The 22571-nt window shown below is 47.1% G+C and overlaps 2 protein-coding genes across 11 annotated transcripts; both read right to left on the bottom strand.

The window, feature by feature from the left end:
• Positions 1-1691: 1691 nt before the first annotated feature.
• Positions 1692-7338, bottom strand: LOC110495569 (cyclic nucleotide-binding domain-containing protein 2). 5 transcript variants are annotated; one of them, XM_036951404.2, is made up of 11 exons: positions 6890-7338; positions 6661-6705; positions 5902-6065; positions 4445-4601; positions 3983-4134; positions 3441-3579; positions 3259-3340; positions 2864-2927; positions 2631-2748; positions 2251-2414; positions 1692-1940 (listed from the first exon to the last, which is right to left on the bottom strand). In XM_036951404.2, the coding sequence occupies exons 1-11, from the start codon at positions 7070-7072 to the stop codon at positions 1718-1720; spliced, it is 1491 nt and encodes a 496-aa protein (XP_036807299.2). In that variant the 5' UTR covers positions 7073-7338; the 3' UTR covers positions 1692-1717. The 5 variants fall into 5 exon arrangements, with proteins under 5 accessions (XP_036807299.2, XP_090063585.1, XP_090063586.1 ...); XM_090207459.1 differs by having other exon boundaries at positions 6624-6705; positions 6890-6992; XM_090207460.1 differs by lacking the exon at positions 6890-7338 and having other exon boundaries at positions 6624-6726.
• A 1073-nt stretch (positions 7339-8411) lies between these two features.
• Positions 8412-22508, bottom strand: LOC110495571 (STE20-related kinase adapter protein beta). 6 transcript variants are annotated; one of them, XM_090207465.1, is made up of 12 exons: positions 22453-22508; positions 20983-21062; positions 20737-20817; positions 20072-20152; positions 15852-15957; positions 15319-15440; positions 14770-14878; positions 14411-14534; positions 13527-13803; positions 13126-13373; positions 10133-10175; positions 8412-10026 (listed from the first exon to the last, which is right to left on the bottom strand). In XM_090207465.1, the coding sequence occupies exons 3-12, from the start codon at positions 20788-20790 to the stop codon at positions 9856-9858; spliced, it is 1335 nt and encodes a 444-aa protein (XP_090063591.1). In that variant the 5' UTR covers positions 20791-20817; positions 20983-21062; positions 22453-22508; the 3' UTR covers positions 8412-9855. The 6 variants fall into 6 exon arrangements, with proteins under 6 accessions (XP_090063591.1, XP_090063590.1, XP_090063595.1 ...); XM_090207464.1 differs by having other exon boundaries at positions 22448-22508; XM_090207469.1 differs by lacking the exon at positions 10133-10175.
• Positions 22509-22571: the final 63 nt, after the last annotated feature.

A 22571-nucleotide genomic window follows, 5' to 3' on the forward strand; every position in this document is an offset into this window, starting at 1 on the left:
ATTATAGGTGGGCTATGTACAGGTGCAGTAATCTGTGAGCTGCTCTGACAGTTGGTGCTTAAAGCTAGTGAGGGAGATAAGTGTTTCCAGTTTCAGAGATTTTTGTAGTTCGTTCCAGTCATTGGCAGCAGAGAACTGGAAGGAGAGGTGGCCAAAGAAAGAATTGGTTTTGGGGGTGACTAGAGAGATATACCTGCTGGAGCGTGTGCTACAGGTGGGAGATGCTATGGTGACCAGCGAGCTGAGATAAGGGGGGACTTTACCTAGCAGGGTCTTGTAGATGACATGGAGCCAGTGGGTTTGGCAACGAGTATGAAGCGAGGGCCAGCCAACGAGAGCGTACAGGTCGCAATGGTGGGTAGTATATGGGGCTTTGGTGACAAAACGGATTGCACTGTGATAGACTGCATCCAATTTGTTGAGTAGGGTATTGGAGGCTATTTTGTAAATGACATCGCCAAAGTCGAGGATTGGTAGGATGGTCAGTTTTACAAGGGTATGTTTGGCAGCATGAGTGAAGGATCCTTTGTTGCGATATAGGAAGCCAATTCTAGATTTAACTTTGGATTGAAGATGTTTGATATGGGTCTGGAAGGAGAGTTTACAGTCTAACCAGACACCTAAGTATTTGTAGTTGTCCACGTATTCTAAGTCAGAGCCGTCCAGAGTAGTGATGTTGGACAGGTGGGCAGGTGCAGGTAGCGATCGGTTGAAGAGCATGCATTTAGTTTTACTTGTATTTAAGAGCAATTGGAGGCCACGGAAGGAGAGTTGTATGGCATTGGAGCTTGCCTGGAGGGTTGTTAACACAGTGTCCAAAGAAGGGCCAGAAGTATACAGAATGGTGTCGTCTGCGTAGAGGTGGATAAGAGACTCACCAGCAGCAAGAGCGACCTCATTGATGTATACAGAGAAGAGAGTCGGTCCAAGAATTGAACCCTGTGGCACCCCCATAGAGACTGCCAGAGGTCCGGACAGCAGACCCTCCGATTTGACACACTGAACTCTATCAGAGAAGTAGTTGGTGAACCAGGCGAGGCAATCATTTGAGAAACCAAGGCTGTCGAGTCTGCCGATGAGGATGTGGTGATTGACAGAGTCGAAAGTCTTGGCCAGATCAATGAATACGGCTGCACAGTAATGTTTCTTATCGATGGCGGTTAAGATATCATTTAGGACCTTGAGCGTGGCTGAGGTGCACCTATGTATGTCTAAACCCTCTGTCTATTTCTACAATTTCTCTTCTTAAGATCTGTTTTTACACCTAACCCTAAGCACACTGCTAACCTTATGTCTAAACCTAACCTGACATTAAGATAATAAAACACATTTTTGTTTTCTTTATTTTTATATTTTTTACAATATAGCCAATTTCGACTCTGTGGCTGTGTTAACTAGTGACAACCGAGTTCCTTCAGCTTTCTACTCAGAGAGCAGAGGCAGGGGCAGAAGGGTTTAAAGTATGTTTTCTCATGACCCACTCATGAGAAATTATACTTAAAAAACATTATTCTTGAGAAAAGGTATTATGGTGTGCAGATAATTTGATTTCTGCCTGATGTTAACTAAAATGCCGTGAAATAGTTTTTAGTTGCAAGGTAGACATGAGCCATAAGGATGAAAATAATGAAAAATGCAGCAAACGCTCAAACTTGAAGCATATTGATAAAACCATGTCTATGTATTCATTCATCTACACAGTTATTCCTTTATTTCATTATGTTTTGTTTGGCTCTACCCTCTGCTTTGTCTGTTTCAGCCTGTTGACCACGTGTCTGGTCTGCTGAAGGGCCTGGCTGGGGCCACTGTGGCCCTGCTGCTTCTGGGTTTTGGGGTTTCTGATTGGGGCGACCCGGTCGGGGAACAGGTCCTGTACCACACTGTGTTTGTAGTCCTTCCAGCGGCTGTGTTCCAGGAACACAGTGCACAGCTCGTCGTCGCTACACAGGAAGACAACACAAACGCGGTCATAATAATAATAATAATATAGGCCATTCAGCAGACACTCTTTTCCAAAGCGACTTCCAGTAATGTGTACATTCTCCCTAGCTAGATCTGAGAGGATTAGATAGGTATAAGCAATACAGTGAAAGTTCCACCTTGCCCTCTGTGGATTGCTTGCCTCACACCTATCTAGTCCTGAGTCGTCTTAGATCTACACAAACACCTAGAGGGTAGGGGCTAGTGGTTGTCTTGCATGAATTGCACCAGTAAGGGCAGCCCATCTGAACTGGTATCCATAAGTCTCACCTTGGGTAGGTTTTCTGCAGGGCCTCCAGCTTCTTCATGGTGGTGTTGTCCACCAGCTTGTCAAAGCGAGTCTTCTCCACCCGCAGGATCTCCACGCTCTGGCTGACCAGAGTGAACCTGCGACAGTCTCTCTGCTTCGACGACATCAGGTACTGGTTCAGACCCTGAACCACACCACACAGCAGATACACGGAACCGTAGAGTTAGAAAACACTAGAGGAAGAGTTTAAGGAAGTGATTACAACTCAGAACACAGCATGCCATGGATGTCATATTATCATGTTATTACATGGTCATCCATGCTGAACACAAGGCACAAGTACCATACAGGTTTCTTCCAGTGTTGATGTGGGTAACGTCTGGACCTTAGGGCTACGTACAAATGTGCCGCTCTGATGAAGGGTGTCGATCAGGAAACAGGCGCTGGTGGGCAGGTCTGCAGGAAGTCCTCTGGGAGGACGTGGAGGATTATTGAGGAGGACTTTGTGTTTTATGACACTGAGGAAGAGTAGAACAGACAGACACAACTTATCACCGGGCAGCGAACTAACTGGACACAGCTGAGATGCAGCGATGTGACTGATGTGTGGTACATCCAGGTCAGTTACATTACCTTCCTGGTTGGTTTGTCAGCTCGCCTTTGAATCCGTGTGTTGGCAAACATGTACCTCTGCTTACTGAGAGAGAGGAAGAGGGAGAGAGAGAGAAAGAGAGACAGACATAGACAGAGAGATGGAGAGAGAAAGAGAGAGAGATAATGTTTTTAGTTTTTATTGTTCTTCAACATGTCATTACACAAATGTTATAATCTTACTCAAAACTCAATATAAACAACAGACACCTTTTTTAAAATAAAAATAAAATAAGTGTTATTCTGGTTGCTATAGGATACAGGGAAAACTGAGTTTGCCTAGAACTGAATGCTGAAATGTGAACTGTGTATATTGTATGCATATTTATTGTGTCTTCACATTACAGTAGGATTGTATTATAAACACGTGCCAGTACCTGAGTCTGCATACTGTTTTAGGAGGCGTTGGTAGGTACTGCAGGAGGTAAGGTCCACCACTCTCAACACGTCACATTGGCCCTGTAATGGAAATATTTCATCTCAAACATCTCTGCCTGCAACTACATTACCCAACATTCCCCACATGCACTGTAGGCCTACAACTTTGTCCTCCAGTTACCTTGCCAATGAAAATGATGTTGCCCATGTCGTTGGTGTCCTTGACGACCACGTGGCCGTATCGAAATTGCTCGGCCTTGGAATGGTCAGCCATCTGTTCAATGAGAGAGTATGACCAGGAGGACACTAGCTGGAGTGACCTGGGAGAGAAGGGGCACGAGGTGAATAGTTGCAAAGAGGGGCAATGTGACTCACGGTGAATGAGAGTTAGAAACACCGTTTGTAGTGGGAGTTCAAGGTGCAGCACCTCAAAGACAGGTTTGTAGCAGGAATTCAGGGAGGCCTTCGCTCTTCAGTAGGAAAGTAGGAGTGGTGCTCTGCTCAACAAAGACACGTTTGTGGCGGAAATTCAGGTAGGCCTTCGCTCTTCAGTAGGAAAGTAGGAGTGGTGCTCTGCTCAACAAAGACAGGTTTGTAGGGGGAATTCAGGGAGGCCTTCGCTCTTCAGTAGGAAAGTAGGAGTGGTGCTCTGCTCAACAAAGACAGGTTTGTAGGGGGTATATATTCAGATACTAAAACTCATCTCTGGCTGCAGAATCTCACCGGAAGAATCTGAAGCGATAGTCAAACTCCCTCTTGAGCTCTACGTCCATCTTGTTAGCGAAGAAGTCTTCCTTGTCGACCACCATGAGTTCCGTCTCCTCCATGCACACCACAGTGGCATTCCTCCTCAGCGTTTTGATCAAGGCCACATCCTGACAGACAACAGTTACAGACCATTAATAGTCAGAACAGTCAAAACCACACGATTGCGCCAGTAGCCTAGCTACAGTCAGGTTTGCTATTTCATGTGGTTGAAGCTACTCGTCTGCGTTGCCCATCGGGCTTTGAATGTATGTGAGTTATGACGTTCGCAAGAGCCCAGATATATTTTTCCTAAACACTAAACAATATCACTACTATTCTCACCACTACTACCTCCACTATCACTACTTCGACTATTGATAATGATATTGCATCTTAAAAAAATAGCTTCTACTAAAACACAGAATTGTGAGGCCTCACCCCGAAGCTCATGCCCTTCTTGATGAGGATGGGCTCCTTATCCACGAAGGCACTGCTACCGTCGTTGTCCTTGGTGACAGCCAGGAGCCCAGAGAACACAAAGTAGAAGCTGTGTCCCCAATGGCCCTTCTTAATGACCACTCTGCGCCGCTCCAACCTGCAGGCATAGCCGCGCGGGGTGATTGGTAACTCTTTATTTGGTATTTATTAGGATCCCCATTAGCTGTTGTAAAAGCAGCAGCTACTCTTCCTGGAGTCCCCACAAACCATGGAACATAATACAGAACATTAGACAAGAACAAACTTGTAAAGCATTAGAATGTCCTTGTAAACATATTTGTAGTACCTTACGCAGTCATAGTTAAATATAACTGCTGTGATAGGTCTATATTATGGCTTCTTGTTGTGCGTTAATGCTTGTACTCCTGTGTCCGTGGGAACCAGGGCTATCGCTCAACGCAAGCCATTTCGATCTACGGTGTCCACAGATCGATTTATGATCGAAAATGTGGGTCGGAACCAGTACCAGAACCGCGCAGGTCCCCTAAGCCGAAGGGGACTTTACATCTAAGTGGTTAATGCTTTATTGTACAGTTAAGTATAACGCTCTATGACTGCATCTATAAAGTCCTATGAATGTTTATAAGGCAATATAACACTTCACAAGAAGCCCCTTCAACTAAAGTGTTAGCGGACTATTATAGCCTACCAGTAGGTCAATGGCAGCTATACAGGCCAGCAAAGCCCAGTACAGACTAGTAAAACAAGGGTTGTGTTAATTTGACACTAAAAGAAACAAACTGACTGAAACAAGGAGGGACTATACTAGCTAGACATTTTCCATTGCGTTCCCTAAGACTGGGGTTTACAAACGTTTTCACTCAGGTCCCCCTTCCATGCAGAAGGCACAGTTCAGTTGAAGGCATTCAGTTGTACAACTGACTAGGTACCCCCTTTCCCTTTCCTTTCCAGCATTGGGGAACATCCGTGGGCCTCCCTGTGCACGCCATGTCTATTTCCATGGGCACAAGCACTGATCATGACATCAACTGTTCACACCCTTCTTGTTGGTGGAGAGAATGTTGCAGGTTTAAAGCTCATTTCCTGCAATTCTACACATTTTGTCATGGGGTGTGAAGAAAGCATTGCAGTTTTAAAGCTAATTTTGCCATGTCTAATGTGTATTCATGTGATATTTGAGAGACATGAACATTACTACAAAATCTACGGGCTAAAAAACATTAGCTGACATGAGCTAGTTTCTGACAAGTTATAAATAGCTCCCTAAGGTCTGCAATGACTGACATGACAAGAGAAATGACACCTTTTGCATTCTACTATTACAACTTTCAAGAGTAAGTTTGAAGCCGGACTGAGTTCCTTAATTTAAAAAAAAATATGTTTGGGAACCACTACCCTAAGGAACCCAAGTGATTGACAGGGGATTGACCTCTAACCTCTGATAGCGAACCACCCTGGCCAGTAGGAGTTGCAAGGTTCCACTGTAGCGACGGAACATGCTCACAGAGCTCAGCATGTTGTGAACCAGCAACACCTCCGACTCAGAACGCTCCTCTGGGCACTTCCGCATAATCTCCACCAGCAGGACAGGGATCCGGTCCTGGAATGTTCCAGACATAACGCTCACACACGTATACAAGCACACATATGCTCACACACATTCACACATAGCATTCACGCTCAGACAGAGACACACACACACACACCTACGCTCACACACCTACACACACAGCTTTCCCGCACACAGACAGAGACACACACGCACATAGCATTCACGCTCACAGACAGAGACACACACGCACATAGCATTCACGCTCACAGACAGAGACACACACGCACATAGCATTCACGCACACAGACAGAGACACACACGCACATAGCATTCACGCACACAGACAGAGACACACACGCACATAGCATTCACGCACACAGACAGAGACACACACGCACATAGCATTCACGCTCACAGACAGAGACACACACGCACATAGCATTCACGCTCACAGACAGAGACACACACACAAACGTACGCTCAAACACATACACACAAAGCTTTCACTCACACAGACGGAGACAAAGACACACACACCAACACAGGCAGACACACACACCAAGGAGAACAGCGTTCCTTCCAGTCATAAGCACAGTGTGGTCATACCCATCATAGGTCTTCTAAATCCATACGGTATCGTTACCTCTTTCACTTTGAAGTGGTTCAGGTCAAACACCAGACTTTTACCCTGCAGGAACAGAAATCACTGTTGACTTTCCAGTCTTTCTGGATATCAAAACTGTAGCTTCTTTCTCAATCTCCCATCAAGACCGCTACATAAACCTGGTGGCCCGTTAGTCCAGCAAAACACAGCACCTTATCACTTCCCCTTAACAGTAGCACTCTCCTACAAACACACACACACGACGCACCGTTCCACCGGCCGGCTGGTTGGTGATGGTCTCCCGGAAGTTGAACTCCATGAATTGGCGATAGTTGGAACGGGACATGAAGTAGCGGCAGAAGCGAGTCATCAGGATGACGCTGCGCACCGCCCACTTAAAGCCCAGCTTGCCCCGGCATGGAGCAGCCTGCACCGGGGACGAAAATAACATCTCCGCTGCCTGCTGGAAATGTAAAACCGCCGATGACTAGAGAAGGGAGGGAAGAACGGAGAGAGGGAGGGAGACAGAGAGGTCAATACATGGACTGGCTAGAGAAGGGAGGGAGACAGAGAGGTCAATACATGGACTGGCTAGAGAAGGGAGGGAGACAGAGAGGTCAATACATGGACTGGCTAGAGAAGGGAGGGAGACAGAGAGCTCAATACATGGACTGGCTAGAGAAGGGAGGGAGACAGAGAGGTCAATACATGGACTGGCTAGAGGAGGGAGACAGAGAGGTCAATACATGGATTGTAAGGTCATTGGCATTGTCCCTACATCTCCTAAACACCCATGGTCAGAGGACACAGGTTGGACTGAACTATGAACTAGAGTGGCATACATAACAGTACATGCCGTTGATAAGGGGGGAGGGGTTTATGTGGCCAGACCTGAAGGCCTAAACGTGAACTAAGAGAGCCTATGGAGAGCCCTGTTACCATAGAAATACAACTAAGATGGTATAATAATAATGGCTGACAGTTTGTGCTTGCAGTCTCTAACAAATATTCCTATCTAGCTTTCTATATCTATGCACATTACCACATCCTTGAGGTCCGTCTTGGCCTCCTTCGCAGCTGCTGGAAACAGAATGAGATGCTGATCAAATGAACTAATAGCCCTCACCAGGACAAAATGATAGACATACCGGTGGTGAGCATGTTTCTAAGCCACAGCATTTTTGTAGTGACTAAGATGTCAATTAAGAAACAATGTGGTTTTACCTTTCTCTGCTTTCTCTCCTGTCTCCATTGTCCAATGGTGTCAGGTGTTAGTTGTTTATTTTTGAGATATGGACTCCACCCACTAGAGAGGTTCCTCTGTGACATCACAAGGTGTATTTTATCACAGCGTCTCAGCCAGGACAGTGGTTGTGGAAGTGTCTTCTGAATCCCCCTGGAGAAAGGCCAAGTCCCCCCAGTGGTATACCTACCCCAGGTTGACAACCACAGCGCTAGTCCATATTTTAGGCATAGACTATTCAGTGATGTAGCTATGAATGTGTAGAAGTCAAACCTAACCACTGACACAGGGTCAGATATTAGTTCATCCCCCTAAAGGTTAAGTGGATGTGGGGTAGGATAATCTGATCTTAGATCTGTGGTTGGGGGAACTTCTACCTCAAGCAATGCAGTCCTAAACACATTATTGCCAAAAACCACCAATCCCAATGTCAACCTGACCTAACCCTTCAATAACCCCTTATACAGCTTTCTGCTTATTCAGGCTTTAACAGAGACTTCAGAAAGACCATACAGAACTTCCAAAGACAAGAAAAAAAGGGCCATTGTTTTAGAAAAATGTATAATGAATATATTTATAACACTTCTATAAGGCTCATACAGCTATAACATGTTTGATATGCACTGATACATAACATGTCTCTCATACACATAATCATCAATCACAGAATAAAACACATAAATGTATCATAAACAGTTCACAGATTTCATTAAAACGATACAATTGAGGACCCTCCCATTCGTTTATTATGACTAGAAGGAAGTGTATAGGGTAGCTGCATCTCAAACCACAGCAGTGGTCGTGTTATAGTTCTTATTTGATCACAGGGATTTCACTGGTTGTACAGGGGAGGGACAGCAGCCTGGTCAATCAGACGGACTGCTGAACTCACGTTTAGTTTCCCGTCGGGACTGTGAGCTATCGCGAGATCAGGCTGGTTTCACAAGACAAGAGGGATAACCATAGAACTTCCACTAACACACTAGCTATTCTCGTACCGTCTCTGCTCACACACTTATACACACTTATTATACCCTCTCCAACTCCATAACATATCTATTATCTATTATCTTCCTCTTCAAACCCTGACACATTATTATCTATGCCCTTTCACAGTCTAATAGCCTAAAATAGTTCACATTACTGTTCGTAGTACGATCCATATGAGTCCAGTGATGGGTCTTTAAACTGGCATAGGGGGTGTGTCCTCACTGTCCTGCAACGTCATTGGTTGTCATTGTCGTTGACCAGCAGCCACACCCATGGCACAGAGATCCTCATTGGATGGTCCAGGCAGAGCAGCTTCAATAATCCTGCCCTCCAATTCCAGCAGCTGGCCTATCTAAGGGGAAATGGCTCATTTCTGCCTCCAGGACAAGACTCAAGACAATAAACATCCACCTGCAGAGCCTTATTTGAGTTCCAAACCAAACATAGAAAAGCATAGAAAACTTGTAGAAAGGCTCAGAGTGGTGGGTAGGACAGGTCCAATCAGAGCACAGTAGAAAGGCTCAGAGTGGTGGGTAGGACAGGTCCAATCAGAGCACAGTAGAAAGGCTCAGAGTGGTGGGTAGGACAGGTCCAATCAAAGCACAGTAGAAAGGCTCAGAGTGGTGGGTAGGACAGGTCCAATCAGAGCACAGTAGAAAGGCTCAGAGTGGTAGGTAGGACAGGTCCAATCAAAGCACAGTAGAAAGGCTCAGAGTGGTGGGTAGGACAGGTCCAATCAAAGCACAGTAGAAAGGCTCAGAGTGGTGGGTAGGACAGGTCCAATCAGAGCACAGTAGAAAGGCTCAGAGTGGTGGGTAGGACAGGTCCAATCAAAGCACAGTAGAACGGCTCAGAGTGGTGGGTAGGACAGGTCCAATCAGAGCACAGTAGAAAGGTTTGGGCTCACTGTTTTTTTGATCGTTTTGATTGTCTTGAGTTAGGCTTGGTTGTCAGGTTTTGGGATGTTGGGGGGCAGAGGTGGAAGGGGGCAGGGAGGAGGGTTAGGAGAAGTCCCACACCTCCTCTGTGGAGTGAGCGATGGCGGAGGTGGGGGGGTGGCAGGACGGGGTAGGGGAGCAGGACACATGGGGGTCATCGGGGCTGGAAACTCCAAGGGGCACCGCGGGGTACATGAGACTGAGGAAGGAGTCCCGGGTATGATGCCTTTTCACCTGTCATACAGTCCACAGAAAAATACATGAATACGAAGTCAGCCACACCGTGCCACAGAATGGAATCCAGTCCAAAACACAGCCTTTTGATGATGATGAGACCTACCTGTTTGAAGAAGGCATGGGTCAACAGTGTAGAAGCAGAGGGTCTATGGAACACCAAAACAGGACAAAGTCACACCATGCCTTAATGTCCCACAACACTGTCATATCTAGCAGTCACACCGTGCCTTAATGTCCCACAACACTGTCATATCTAGCAGTCACACCGTGCCTTAATGTCCCACAACACTGTCATATCTAGCAGTCACACCGTGCCTTAATGTCCCACAACACTGTCATATCTAGCAGTCACACCATGCCTTAATGTCCCACAACACTGTCATATCTAGCAGTCACACCGTGCCTTAATGTCCCACAACACTGTCATATCTAGCAGTCACACCGTGCCTTAATGTCCCACAACACTGTCATATCTAGCAGTCACACCATGCCTTAATGTCCCACAACACTGTCATATCTAGCAGTCACACCGTGCCTTAATGTCCCACAACACTGTCATATCTAGCAGTCACACCGTGCCTTAATGTCCCACAACACTGTCATATCTAGCAGTCACACCGTGCCTTAATGTCCCACAACACTGTCATATCTAGCAGCACTGGGAATCTCACATATTACACACCTTTCAAAAATGACAGAAATTCAGACAGAACACAAGAACATTTAAAATTGTTCCTTGAATGAAATGAATGACTTCAAACGGAGGTACCAGAGCCCCTGTAGAACGTCTGCTGCTCCTGTGTAGAACGTCTGCTGCCCCTGTGTATAACGTCTGCTGCTCCTGTGTAGAACGTCTGCTGCCCCTGTATAACGTCTGCTGCCCCTGTGTATAACGTCTGCTGCTCCTGTATAACGTCTGCTGCTCCTGTGTATAACGTCTGCTGCCCCTGTGTATAACGTCTGCTGCTCCTGTATAACGTCTGCTGCTCCTGTATAACGTCTGCTGCTCCTGTGTATAACGTCTGCTGCTCCTGTATAACGTCTGCTGCCCCTGTGTATAACGTCTGCTGCTCCTGTGTATAACGTCTGCTGCTCCTGTGTATAACGTCTGCTGCCCCTGTGTATAACGTCTGCTGCCCCTGTGTATAACGTCTGCTGCTCCTGTATAACGTCTGCTGCTCCTGTATAACGTCTGCTGCTCCTGTGTATAACGTCTGCTGCTCCTGTATAACGTCTGCTGCCCCTGTGTATAACGTCTGCTGCCCCTGTGTATAACGTCTGCTGCTCCTGTGTATAACGTCTGCTGCTCCTGTGTATAACGTCTGCTGCCCCTGTGTATAACGTCTGCTGCTCCTGTGTATAACGTCTGCTGCTCCTGTGTATAACGTCTGCTGCCCCTGTGTATAACGTCTGCTGCTCCTGTGTATAACGTCTGCTGCCCCTGTGTATAACGTCTGCTGCCCCTGTGTATAACGTCTGCTGCCCCTGTATAATGTCTGCTGCCCCTGTATAGAACGTCTGCTGCCCCTGTGTATAACGTCTGCTGCTCCTGTGTATAACGTCTGCTGCTCCTGTGTATAACGTCTGCTGCTCCTGTGTATAACGTCTGCTGCTCCTGTGTATAACGTCTGCTGCTCCTGTATAACGTCTGCTGCTCCTGTGTATAACGTCTGCTGCTCCTGTGTATAACGTCTGCTGCTCCTGTATAACGTCTGCTGCTCCTGTGTATAACGTCTGCTGCTCCTGTATAATGTCTGCTGCCCCTGTATAGAACGTCTGCTGCCCCTGTGTATAACGTCTGCTGCCCCTGTGTATAACGTCTGCTGCCCCTGTGTATAACGTCTGCTGCTCCTGTGTATAACGTCTGCTGCTCCTGTGTATAACGTCTGCTGCTCCTGTATAATGTCTGCTGCCCCTGTATAGAACGTCTGCTGCCCCTGTGTATAACGTCTGCTGCCCCTGTGTATAACGTCTGCTGCTCCTGTGTATAACGTCTGCTGCCCCTGTGTATAACGTCTGCTGCTCCTGTGTATAACGTCTGCTGCCCCTGTGTATAACGTCTTCTGCCCCTGTATAACGTCTGCTGCTCCTGTGTAGAACGTCTGCTGCTCCTGTGTATAACGTCTGCTGCCCCTGTGTATAACGTCTGCTGCCCCTGTGTATAACGTCTGCTGCTCCTGTGTATAACGTCTGCTGCCCCTGTGTATAACGTCTGCTGCCCCTGTGTATAACGTCTTCTGCCCCTGTATAACGTCTGCTGCTCCTGTGTAGAACGTCTGCTGCTCCTGTGTATAACGTCTGCTGCCCCTGTGTATAACGTCTGCTGCCCCTGTGTATAACGTCTGCTGCTCCTGTGTATAACGTCTGCTGCCCCTGTGTATAACGTCTGCTGCTCCTGTGTATAACGTCTGCTGCCCCTGTGTATAACGTCTGCTGCTCCTGTGTATAACGTCTGCTGCTCCTGTGTATAACGTCTGCTGCTCCTGTGTATAACGTCTGCTGCCCCTGTGTATAACGTCTGCTGCCCCTGTGTATAACGTCTGCTGCCCCTGTGTATAACGTCTGCTGCTCCTGTGTATAACGTCTGCTGCCCCTGTGTATAACGTCTGCTGCCCCTGTGTAGAACGTCTGCTGCCCCTGTGTATAACGTCTGCTGCCCCTGTGTATAACGTCTGCTGCCCCTGTGTATAACGTCTGCTGCTCCTGTGTATAACGTCTGCTGCTCCTGTGTATAACGTCTGCTGCTCCTGTGTATAACGTCTGCTGCTCCTGTGTATAACGTCTGCTGCTCCTGTGTATAACGTCTGCTGCTCCTGTGTATAACGTCTGCTGCTCCTGTGTATAACGTCTGCTGCTCCTGTGTATAACGTCTGCTGCCCCTGTGTATAACGTCTGCTGCCCCTGTGTATAACGTCTGCTGCCCCTGTGTGTGTGTGTCTCACTTGCATTCGGTGTGTGTGTTGTTGTGTGTGTGTGTGCGTTGCGTTGCGTTCGGTGTGTGTGTTGCGTTCGGTGTGTGTGTTGTTGTGTGTGTGCGTTGCGTTGCGTTCGGTGTGTGTGTTGCGTTCGGTGTGTCTGCACACGTGTATGTCTCACCTGCAGTCGGGCTGCTGTTGCAGACACAGCTGGACCAGGTTGTGCAGGGTGACCGAGTGGTTCTTGGGGGCGGGGCTCTGAGGTCTCTCGGCGGTGGCGGTGCGGGTCAGGCTGCCCGTGGCAACACTCTCCCCGATGCCAGAGTCCACCCCGGAGCGGGACACCTTCAGCCCCCTCAGCTCCCCTAGGGGGGAGGGGGCCACGTCCAGCAGGCAGCAGTGGGACCCACGCAGCTTCTGGAGCAGCATCTGGAGGGAGAGACACAGACATATGGACACAGTCACACAGAGGGAGAGAGATGGAGAAAAAACGAGACTCTCATAGACTGAACTATGTTTTGTAATGTATGAGAACAGCCCTAGCGTATGGCATTGTGCTGTATTAATGTAAGGCCCCAGTACCTGTGTAGGGGGCATGTCCTGGAAAGGCACCCTGCCACTGACCAGCTCACAGACTACTATCCCCAGACTGTAGATGTCTGACTTCACCCCATAGCCATGCAGGTCCTGTCGTAGCAGCTCTGGGCTGAGCCAGGGTAGCAGGGCGGGGCTGTGGTGGGGCATGTCGTACACGGTCCTCACCTTCTTCCCATCCCGCATCATACTGTAAACACTGTGAAGCCCCGAGAGGTAGACACGGCCCTCCCCAGACAGCAGGATGTGACTGGCCTTCACTCCCCTGAGAGGAAGAGGAGAAGAGCGTTCACTCTCGCCAAATCTTCAGGCTTCTACACAACTACAGTCAACTAACTATTGATGATGCATGAGGTTGTTTTTACCAGCTCAGACCAACTGTCCCTGGCACATTCTACATGTTGAGAACAACTCCGAGCAACTATGTCCACCTGAGACAGCAAACTAGGCTGATTCTTTCAACAAATCAAATGAAATGTTATTGGTCACAAGCGCTGAATACAACAGGTGTAGACTTTGCCGTGAAGTGCTTACTCACGGGCCCTAGAAGCATTTGCTAAATAGGAAACACATAGTAACACAATAGCGAGGCTGTAAACAAGGAGTACCGGTACCATCTAACAGTTGGATTGGCTGTAGTTGGACAGAAGTGTATCGGTGTTGCTTCCGCCCCTCTCCTCGCCCCAACCTGGGCTCCAACCAGGGACCCCCTGAACACATCAGCAACTGCCACCCATGAAGCATCGTTACCTCTCGCTTGACCGCTAACTAGCGCACCGCTAACTAGCTAGCCATTTCACATCGGCTACATGTAGAAGCCTTAAAACGGTCCATATCTCTCCCTTGTCTCCATGGTGTCTTTCCTCCCTCACCTGTGCACGTAGCCCATGAGGTGCAGGTATTGCAGAGCCTTCAGGACTCCGTGGAGGAGGTAAGCGATCAGGGACTCACTCATCCCGTCAGGGAAGAAGGTCCTCAGCAAGCTATCTGCCGAACCTGGGACAGAGAGAGAGAGAGAGAGAGAAGTCGGTAACCATGGTTCCAAATAGTTCGTAATGTTTCTTACAAACATAGGCATTTTTTACCATGTCATTTCTGTACCATAAAAAATAAAGTTCAACCAACTTAACGCTGAGAGAAGGAGCATGGATGAAGAGAGATGGGGGGAGTAGGTGTGGGAGAGGGATGGTGAGAGGAAACGAGTGTTAGAAGATGCATGCAGTAGACTGACCGTAGCCCATGAGTGGCGTGAGGACCCAGAGCTGGCAGCAGGAGCTGAAGACCAGGCGAGAGGTCAGCAGGTTGGGGTGGCGGAAAAGCCTGGAGAGAAGAACCTCGTTCTGGGGACACAGCCAGGAAACACTGGGGTCACACAGCCAGGAAACACTGGGGTCACACAGCCAGGAAACATTGGGGTCACACAGCCAGGAAACACTTGGGTCACACAGACAGGAAACACTTGGGTTACACAGACAGGAAACACTGGGGTCACACAGTCAACCAGGTGGCTTGTACCACTGCCAAGTGCCAACAATGTTATTATGAACAATGACCTAAATGGTCCCTGACCCTGGATCTAGAGAGCAAGAGTGCAGGTTTTTGTTCCAGCCCAATGCTAACTCATCTTATTCAAGTAATCGTCCGACTCAAATAACTAAGAAATTGATTAGTTGAATCAGGTGTTTTGAATCAGTTGTGGCTGGAACAAAATATGTATCTTATGACATGAACTTCAATGAAAATACAAGGTATCTGTAGGACCTTTAAAACAGTACCGCACCATCAACTGTAGCAGCTCATCCTCAGTACACTCATCCAGGTTGGTGTTCTTGACTGCCACCAGCTGGCGGGAAGGGGTGTGGCGCGCCATGCGCACCTGGCTCAGGTTGTTGAAGCCTTTCCCTGTGAACACGGTTTGGTAATAAATATTAAGACATGTAGAAACACGTTCAACTCTGAAAATGCTTCATTCTCAGGTACTGTGTGGTTAGTATGGTCTTCAATAATCCAGGGAGATTTGTGAACTAATATTTTGAATTGGCCAGTTTATTCAACAGCTGTGCCAAAAGGTAATAGACTATGTGTAACAGAAAATGTCCACAATACAAACTATGTGTAGTATGGGACTTGGTCAGTGAAATTGTAAACAATGCTTTTGGATTAGCTATTCTATTCAACAGTAACATGCTAAAAGGAAATATGCTTTGTATTTGTCAGAGGAGATATTACTCTGCAGGCAACAACTATGTAGTGAAAGGACTTGTCTTTCTGGGTTGTAGTGATGAGTTGATTTGTGACCAATGGTATGCTCACCCAGCTCTGACAACAGCTGGTAGTGGGCGGAGTTAGCAGAGAGCGCTGTGATGTCATCGCTGCCTGCACCACCCCAGGTGAAAGTGCATTCTGAGACGTCGGAGCTCTGTGAAGAATCAAACACACACGTACTCACACACAACCCTGAAATGTATCAGCAGCATATTTCATTAGATCATAGAACATGTAGTGACAACATGGCAATAGTATGGAAACATGTTGTAGTTGGTCACAATAATAACCTTCTTTACCTGATGAGGGATAGTTCACCCAAAGGAACTGTTTTTCTTACCCTGAAGGCAATCTACAAATACAGTCTACAAGTACTTTAGTATAGTATGTTTAACTAACATGAAATGGGCCCATTTAGCAGAGAAGAGGAAGCAGAATGAGGGTGAGTGAGTGTTGCCTTTGAGCCTGAAGAGGTCAAAGTACTATGGTGTTGTGGTGATGACCAACCAGTGGCTGCCACAGGGGGGCCCTGTGGTGTTAAGCTACACAGGGTAATGCTGGGGTGGGGGTAGTTTCACTGGGGCCGGTGTTGGGGGGAGGGAGAGGCTGTAAAGTACTTTGTGTTAAGGGGTCAGGGCCGAGCACAGACCTTTCAGGGGGCCGATGCTTAAACGAATTTATATCTCGAAATTCAGAACAGCAAACTGTTTTATTTGTTTTAGCAGAGACCTTTTTATTTCTGCAACAACACACTCAATCATCACAAAATGAAAGCTAGTTAGTTACAGTGCCTCCTAAAGACGTGGGGAAAAGGAGGGCTATCAGCTGATCATTCATGTTGATGATTGATGTAAATCTGCTAGCTAGTTAGCAAGATTTGTTTTTATTGATTGTGATTTATCTTAAATGCTCTTAAATATTAACTTCATGATATGAACCTCATCATCCTCTAACTCAAGAGATGTGGTTGGCTGGCTATTGGCTTGTGTGGATATTTTAGTATCACCTGGTGGTTAACTAGAGTCTTAATCTCATGACTCTGGATCAGAAGGTTGTGAGGAGGACACTTGTGTTTTATTTTAACCCTATCCAAACCTTAACCCTTAGCTTAACCATTCAGAATGAGTGTCTAACCTTAACCCTTACCTTAACCAATCAGAATGAGTGTCTAAACTGAACCCTAAGCTTAACCATTCAGAATGAGTGTCTAACCTTAACCCTTACCTTAACCAATCAGAATGAGTGTCTAACCTTAACCCTTACCTTAACCAATCAGAATGAGTGTCTAACCTTAACCCTTAGCTTAACCATCCAGAATGAGTGTCTAACCTTAACCCTTACCTTAACCAATCAGAATGAGTGTCTAAACTTAACCCTTACCTTAACCATTCAGAATGAGTGTCTAACCTTAACCCTTACCTTAACCAATCAGAATGAGTGTCTAACCTTAACCCTTACCTTAACCATTCAGAATGAGTGTCTAACCTTAACCCTTAGCTTAACCATTCAGAATGAGTGTCTAACCTTAACCCTTACCTTAACCATTCAGAATGAGTGTCTAACCTTAACCCTTACCTTAACCATTCAGAATGAGTGTCTAACCTTAACCCTTAGCTTAACCATTCAGAATGAGTGCCTAAACAATGTTTTAACCCGATCCAAAACCTTAACCCTTAATCTTCTAAATTTGATGTTTGGAGCAATTTCGAAATGTGATGTTTGGAGAAATAGAACGATACCTAGCATGAGGAGTCAACCCAGAGTGTAAAAAGCACTTTGAAATGTGTCGTTTGGAGCAACTTCGAAATGTGACGTTGAGATAAATGTAAATAAACATCTGATTCTGCAGTGAGACTGTGAGAGCTTGTTGCGAGTCTAGACTACCTGTGACGCTGCTGCCAACTGAGGAAGGGATGGAGTCGGGTTGGGGGGAGGGTCGTTGATGCAGCCGCTCCTCTCTCTGTGCTCCGTGTATCAGCCAATGTAACAGTGTTCCTTCCGTCCCTCTCCTCGCCCCTACCGGGCCTCGAACCAGGGGTAACAGTGTTCCTTCCGTCCCTCTCCTCGCCCCTACCTGGTCTCGAACCAGGGACCCTCTGCACCCATCGAAAACAGTCACCCTCAAAGCAACGTTACCCATCGCTCCACAAAAGCCTTGCGGAGCAAGGTAAACAATTACTCCAAGGTCTCAGAGCGAGTGATGTCACCGATTGAAGCGCTATTAGCGCGCACCCCGCTAACTAGCTAGCCATTTCACACCGGTTACACCAACTAGACTGAATATTGATGATTATGTAACTCAAGGGTTAATCAAATGTTATACTGCTGTGGCAACACTGTTGAAATTATAAACTAGGTAGCTAGCTACACACACTAGACTGGTGGCCGCATCTCATGCATGTTTGGATACCGGGCATGTGCAATCTCAGTACATGGCAGACTGGGGAAAAAGGCGCAACTGGGCAAGCGCAAGATCTGTACAGGGCTGACCAACAGGAGCAACCAACAGGGCTGACCAACAGGAGCAACCAACAGGGCTGACCAACAGGAGCAACCAACAGGAGCAACCAACAGGGCTGACCAACAGGAGCAACCAACAGGAGCAACCAACAGGAGCAACCAACAGGAGCAACCAACAGGGCTGACCAACAGGGCTGACCAACAGGAGCAACCAACAGGAGCAACCAACAGGGGCAACCAACAGGGGCAACCAACAGGGCTGACCAACAGGAGCAACCAACAGGGCTGACCAACAGGAGCAACCAACAGGAGCAACCAACAGGGCTGACCAACAGGAGCAACCAACAGGAGCAACCAACAGGAGCAACCAATAGGGCTGACCAACAGGGCTGACCAACAGGAGCAACCAACAGGAGCAACCAACAAGAGCAACCAACAGGGCTGACCAACAGGAGCAACCAACAGGAGCAACCAACAGGGCTGACCAACAGGAGCAACCAACAGGAGCAACCAACAGGGCTGACCAACAGGAGCAACCAACAGGAGCAACCAACAGGGCTGACCAACAGGAGCAACCAACAGGAGCAACCAACAGGAGCAACCAACAGGGCTGACCAACAAGAGCAACCAACAGGAGCAACCAACAGGGCTGACCAACAGGGCTGACCAACAGGAGCAACCAACAGGGCTGACCAACAGGGCTGACCAACAGAGCTGACCAACAGGGCTGACCAACAGGGCTATCCAACAGGGCTGACCAACAGAGCTGACCAACAGGGCTATCCAACAGGGCTGACCAACAGGGCTGACCAACAGGGCTGACCAACAGGGCTGGCCAACAGGAGCAACCAACAGGGCTGACCAACAGGGCTGACCAAGAGAGCTGACCAACAGGGCTAACCAACAGGGTTGACCAACAGGGCTAACCAACAGGGCTGACCAAGAGGGCTGACCAACAGGAGCAACCAACAGGGCTGACCAACAGGAGCAACCAACAGGGCTGACCAACAGGGCTGACCAACAGGAGCAACCAACAGGGCTGACCAACAGGAGCAACCAACAGGGCTGACCAACAGGGCTGACCAACAGGGCTGACCAACAGAGCTGACCAACAGGGCTATCCAACAGGGCTGACCAACAGAGCTAACCAACAGGGCTGACCAACAGGGCTAACCAACAGGGCTGACCAACAGGGCTGCCCAACAGGGCTGACCAACAGGGCTGACCAACAGAGCTGACCAACAGGGCTGACCAACAGGAGCAACCAACAGGAGCAACCAACAGGTCTGATCAAGAGGAGCAACCAACAGACGACATCACGACAACTTGTGGGCAATCGGTTCAGAACAACAATGACCAAAACTTTTACAAAAAAAATTATATATACACCACCACACAAAAGGGCCCTTGGCGAGTGGGAGGGCAAAGTGCTGGGCACAGGTTGACTCCCATCTGTGCACGTGCCTGGGCAGGATGCTGTGGCAGTTAGCTCCAGGGTGAGCTGACACAGCAGCTATGAAAAAGGCTTGCTGCTGTGCTATACAGCATGAATAGCTTTGGTTCACTTATAGGCTATGTAATGTTCTAGAGATCTGGTCAGTGGCTGGCAGCCCTATTATGTGGTAGGTTACATGCAGCTCTACCATCACATAGACAGGACCCGGAACTGTCCTGTGTTGTCCTAGTGGTCCTTTTTGACCTCTGACCTGATAGAATAGGACTAGGCTGACCACACCATAAAGACAAGGCCGGGTGGGCTTCAGTGCTCCGATTGGATGCTAACAGAGTGGACACAGCACTGTACTGACCAGGTATTGGTGGCTGACGTCCTCATACTGGTCCTCTATGCTGATTGGCTGGACCTGAGTGGGGGAGATGCAGGAGCAGTCCTGGGGAAGAGGGGAGGAGGGAGGAGGGGGTGAGACATGCTCCCGGAGGAGAGGAGAATAGAGGAGAGGAGTGAGACGGTCCAATAGGGAAGGAGGGAGGAGAGGACAGGCATGCCGTCATGCCCTTATAGGGAGATAAGGAGGGACTTAGGAGGACAACACTGAAGAGATACTTTTGGAGCATCAAGGTTGGAGCCAATGTGGAAAACAACAGTGTTTGTGGAGGAAGACATGCAGTGCATGTCCATGAAGTGACTGCTACTTTAGAAAGAGACAGTTGATGACAGGGTTAGCAGCAGATTGGTACCCATGATATAACCTACAGGGAAAGGTAATGGCAATATGCATGGATAATGAGATGGGTTTTATGAATGAACCCTGATAAAGAAAGCATGAGTTCTAGGATTGGAGCATGGCCAGATCAATGCGCTATGAGAGAGAAACACTGCACACCTGGAGGAGACGCTGGCTCATTAGATCATCATCATCATCATCATCATCATCATCAACAACCTCTTTAGATAAATCAGTGTCATGATCGGCTAAACATCAAAGCCATGCTGATTAGAATAAATATCCCTTACCAAGAAAGACATGGATTTCTCTTCGTGGGGGTGTAGCGCTTCACGCGATGGCATTTATCCGCTCCACGACCACAGCACGCGCTGTACAATGAGAGCGATGGAGAGAGAGAGAGAGAGAGAGGGAGGGAGAGGGAGAGAGAGAGAATGAGCAAGAGGAGAAATACATGGTAACATGAGAGACTTAGTTAGGATTCAACCTGAGAGACAGCCTCCCCCATGGGGCGTCTGTATGTCCATACAGTTTACCTGGCTGTACTCTGCCGGGTTCAGATTCCACTGCGTTGGCATCTGGCTTCATCACTTCATGCAAAACACTGCTCCACGTTCTTGAAAAACATCAAACAAAATGATTGATGATTAAATAAGCAATAATAGCCCCAGCAGGGATTTTGTGCTGAACGCATGCTGTTGTAAAAAAATACATTTTCACGGAGGTATCAAAATGTCTCGACAAAAATAACTATGCCAGTCGGTGACCACAAAATACTGAGATTAAAACACGCATTACGTGACTGTTTGGTGCGCAATAGCCCGATTCACATCGGTATTCGTTACATTTTCGTGATACAGAATCATTGTAGCCACATCTGAATGTAAGCATCTGAAATGCATGTGGTCCATCGCTTTGGCTGTAGCTAAGTGCCTCGATGGATATTTTCTCCCCGTCTCTCCTGCCACAGCATGAATGGGAAGGGGACTTTGAGGACAGTGCGTCGTCGTGTCCCATTCTATGAGCGCGCGAACTAATGATGAGTCCTTGGTCCCTGACCGTTATTGTTCTTTATAGGTCGTCGCTGTCATCTACTCACCGTTGTGAAAACGGTAAGTCTTTAACAACCCTACATAGTGACAGTTCTTGCCTGTTGTTTTTGGGGAATTATTTAGCTTTTAACCGATATTCTATTGTATTGTATTCCAGTCTATTCTGTTCTATTCTAGCTATTTTATTATAATCTACTGACAGACACCCTACTAGGGAGGGTTAAATGGTTGAATCAACGTTGTTTCCACGTCATAAAATAATAATATGTAATGGCGTTGAATCAGCGTGGGGAAATGATTGGATGTGCCAAAAGTCATCAACATAAGGCCATTTCGTATTTTTTAAATCAGATGATGTGGTGACATTGTTGTTGATTTCCCGTTGATTTCACGTTAGTTGACAACTCAACAAAATGTAAATCAAAACGACGTTGAACTGACGTCTGTGTCCAGTGGAACGGGACCTACACATGTTTAGTACATGTTTTCATATAACCACGTAAAAAAAAGAATCCCATAATTAACATAATCACATAATTTGTGGATGCAGGATTGCATATGACTGCAATGAGTTTACTCACACTGAAAATCAGTTTATGAAATCTTCATGCCCAATCATAACAAAATCAGGCTGTTTTTTTTTAACCAACTTACTCTTGCTCTGAATGCGAAACAAACTTGAACAAACCAAGCATGACATGAGGAAGCTTACAACTCGAAACTTAAACATTTATAACTTGGCAAAATTAAGGTTTATGACAACGCAAAATATGACATAATGTACAAGTTGTGCGTACAGACACTGTTTTGACTGAAGATAATAAAATATTTTCAAGATGTAATGGAATGAAATAGAAACAAATTGCGATGCGTTATACACACTGTTAAAACAAATGTATATTGTTGAGAGTACGAAGTTTGAAACTTATAGTTAATGGCAACAACATACTTCACCTATGTTGTTGCTCTCCCCTCAGATGATTTGACGTAATGACGTAGACACTAAACTTGCGAGAACCTGATAAAAGTTTGGATATTATTGTTATACATTTAATTTTCATATGTGAACAGCA

This window comes from Oncorhynchus mykiss, chromosome 18 (assembly GCF_057628025.1).
Source record: "Oncorhynchus mykiss isolate SJ-2025 chromosome 18, ASM5762802v1, whole genome shotgun sequence".
Taxonomy (NCBI): Eukaryota; Metazoa; Chordata; class Actinopteri; order Salmoniformes; family Salmonidae; genus Oncorhynchus; species Oncorhynchus mykiss.

Coding starts and splice junctions, on each gene's coding strand:
- LOC110495569 (XM_036951404.2), bottom strand. CDS start 7,072: ATGTTATTTTCGTCCCCGGTGCAGGCTGCTCCATGCCGGGGCAAGCTG. Junction 3,341..3,440: donor ACATCATTTTCATTGGCAAG/GTAACTGGAGGA, acceptor TTTCCATTACAG/GGCCAATGTGACGTGTTGAG. Junction 2,415..2,630: donor TTCATCAGAGCGGCACATTT/GTACGTAGCCCT, acceptor GGTGTGGTTCAG/GGTCTGAACCAGTACCTGAT.
- LOC110495571 (XM_090207465.1), bottom strand. CDS start 20,790: ATGCCATCGCGTGAAGCGCTACACCCCCACGAAGAGAAATCCATGTCT. Junction 20,153..20,736: donor AGAAATCCATGTCTTTCTTG/GTAAGGGATATT, acceptor CCTCTTCCCCAG/GACTGCTCCTGCATCTCCCC. Junction 10,027..10,132: donor CCCATGCCTTCTTCAAACAG/GTAGGTCTCATC, acceptor ACTGTATGACAG/GTGAAAAGGCATCATACCCG.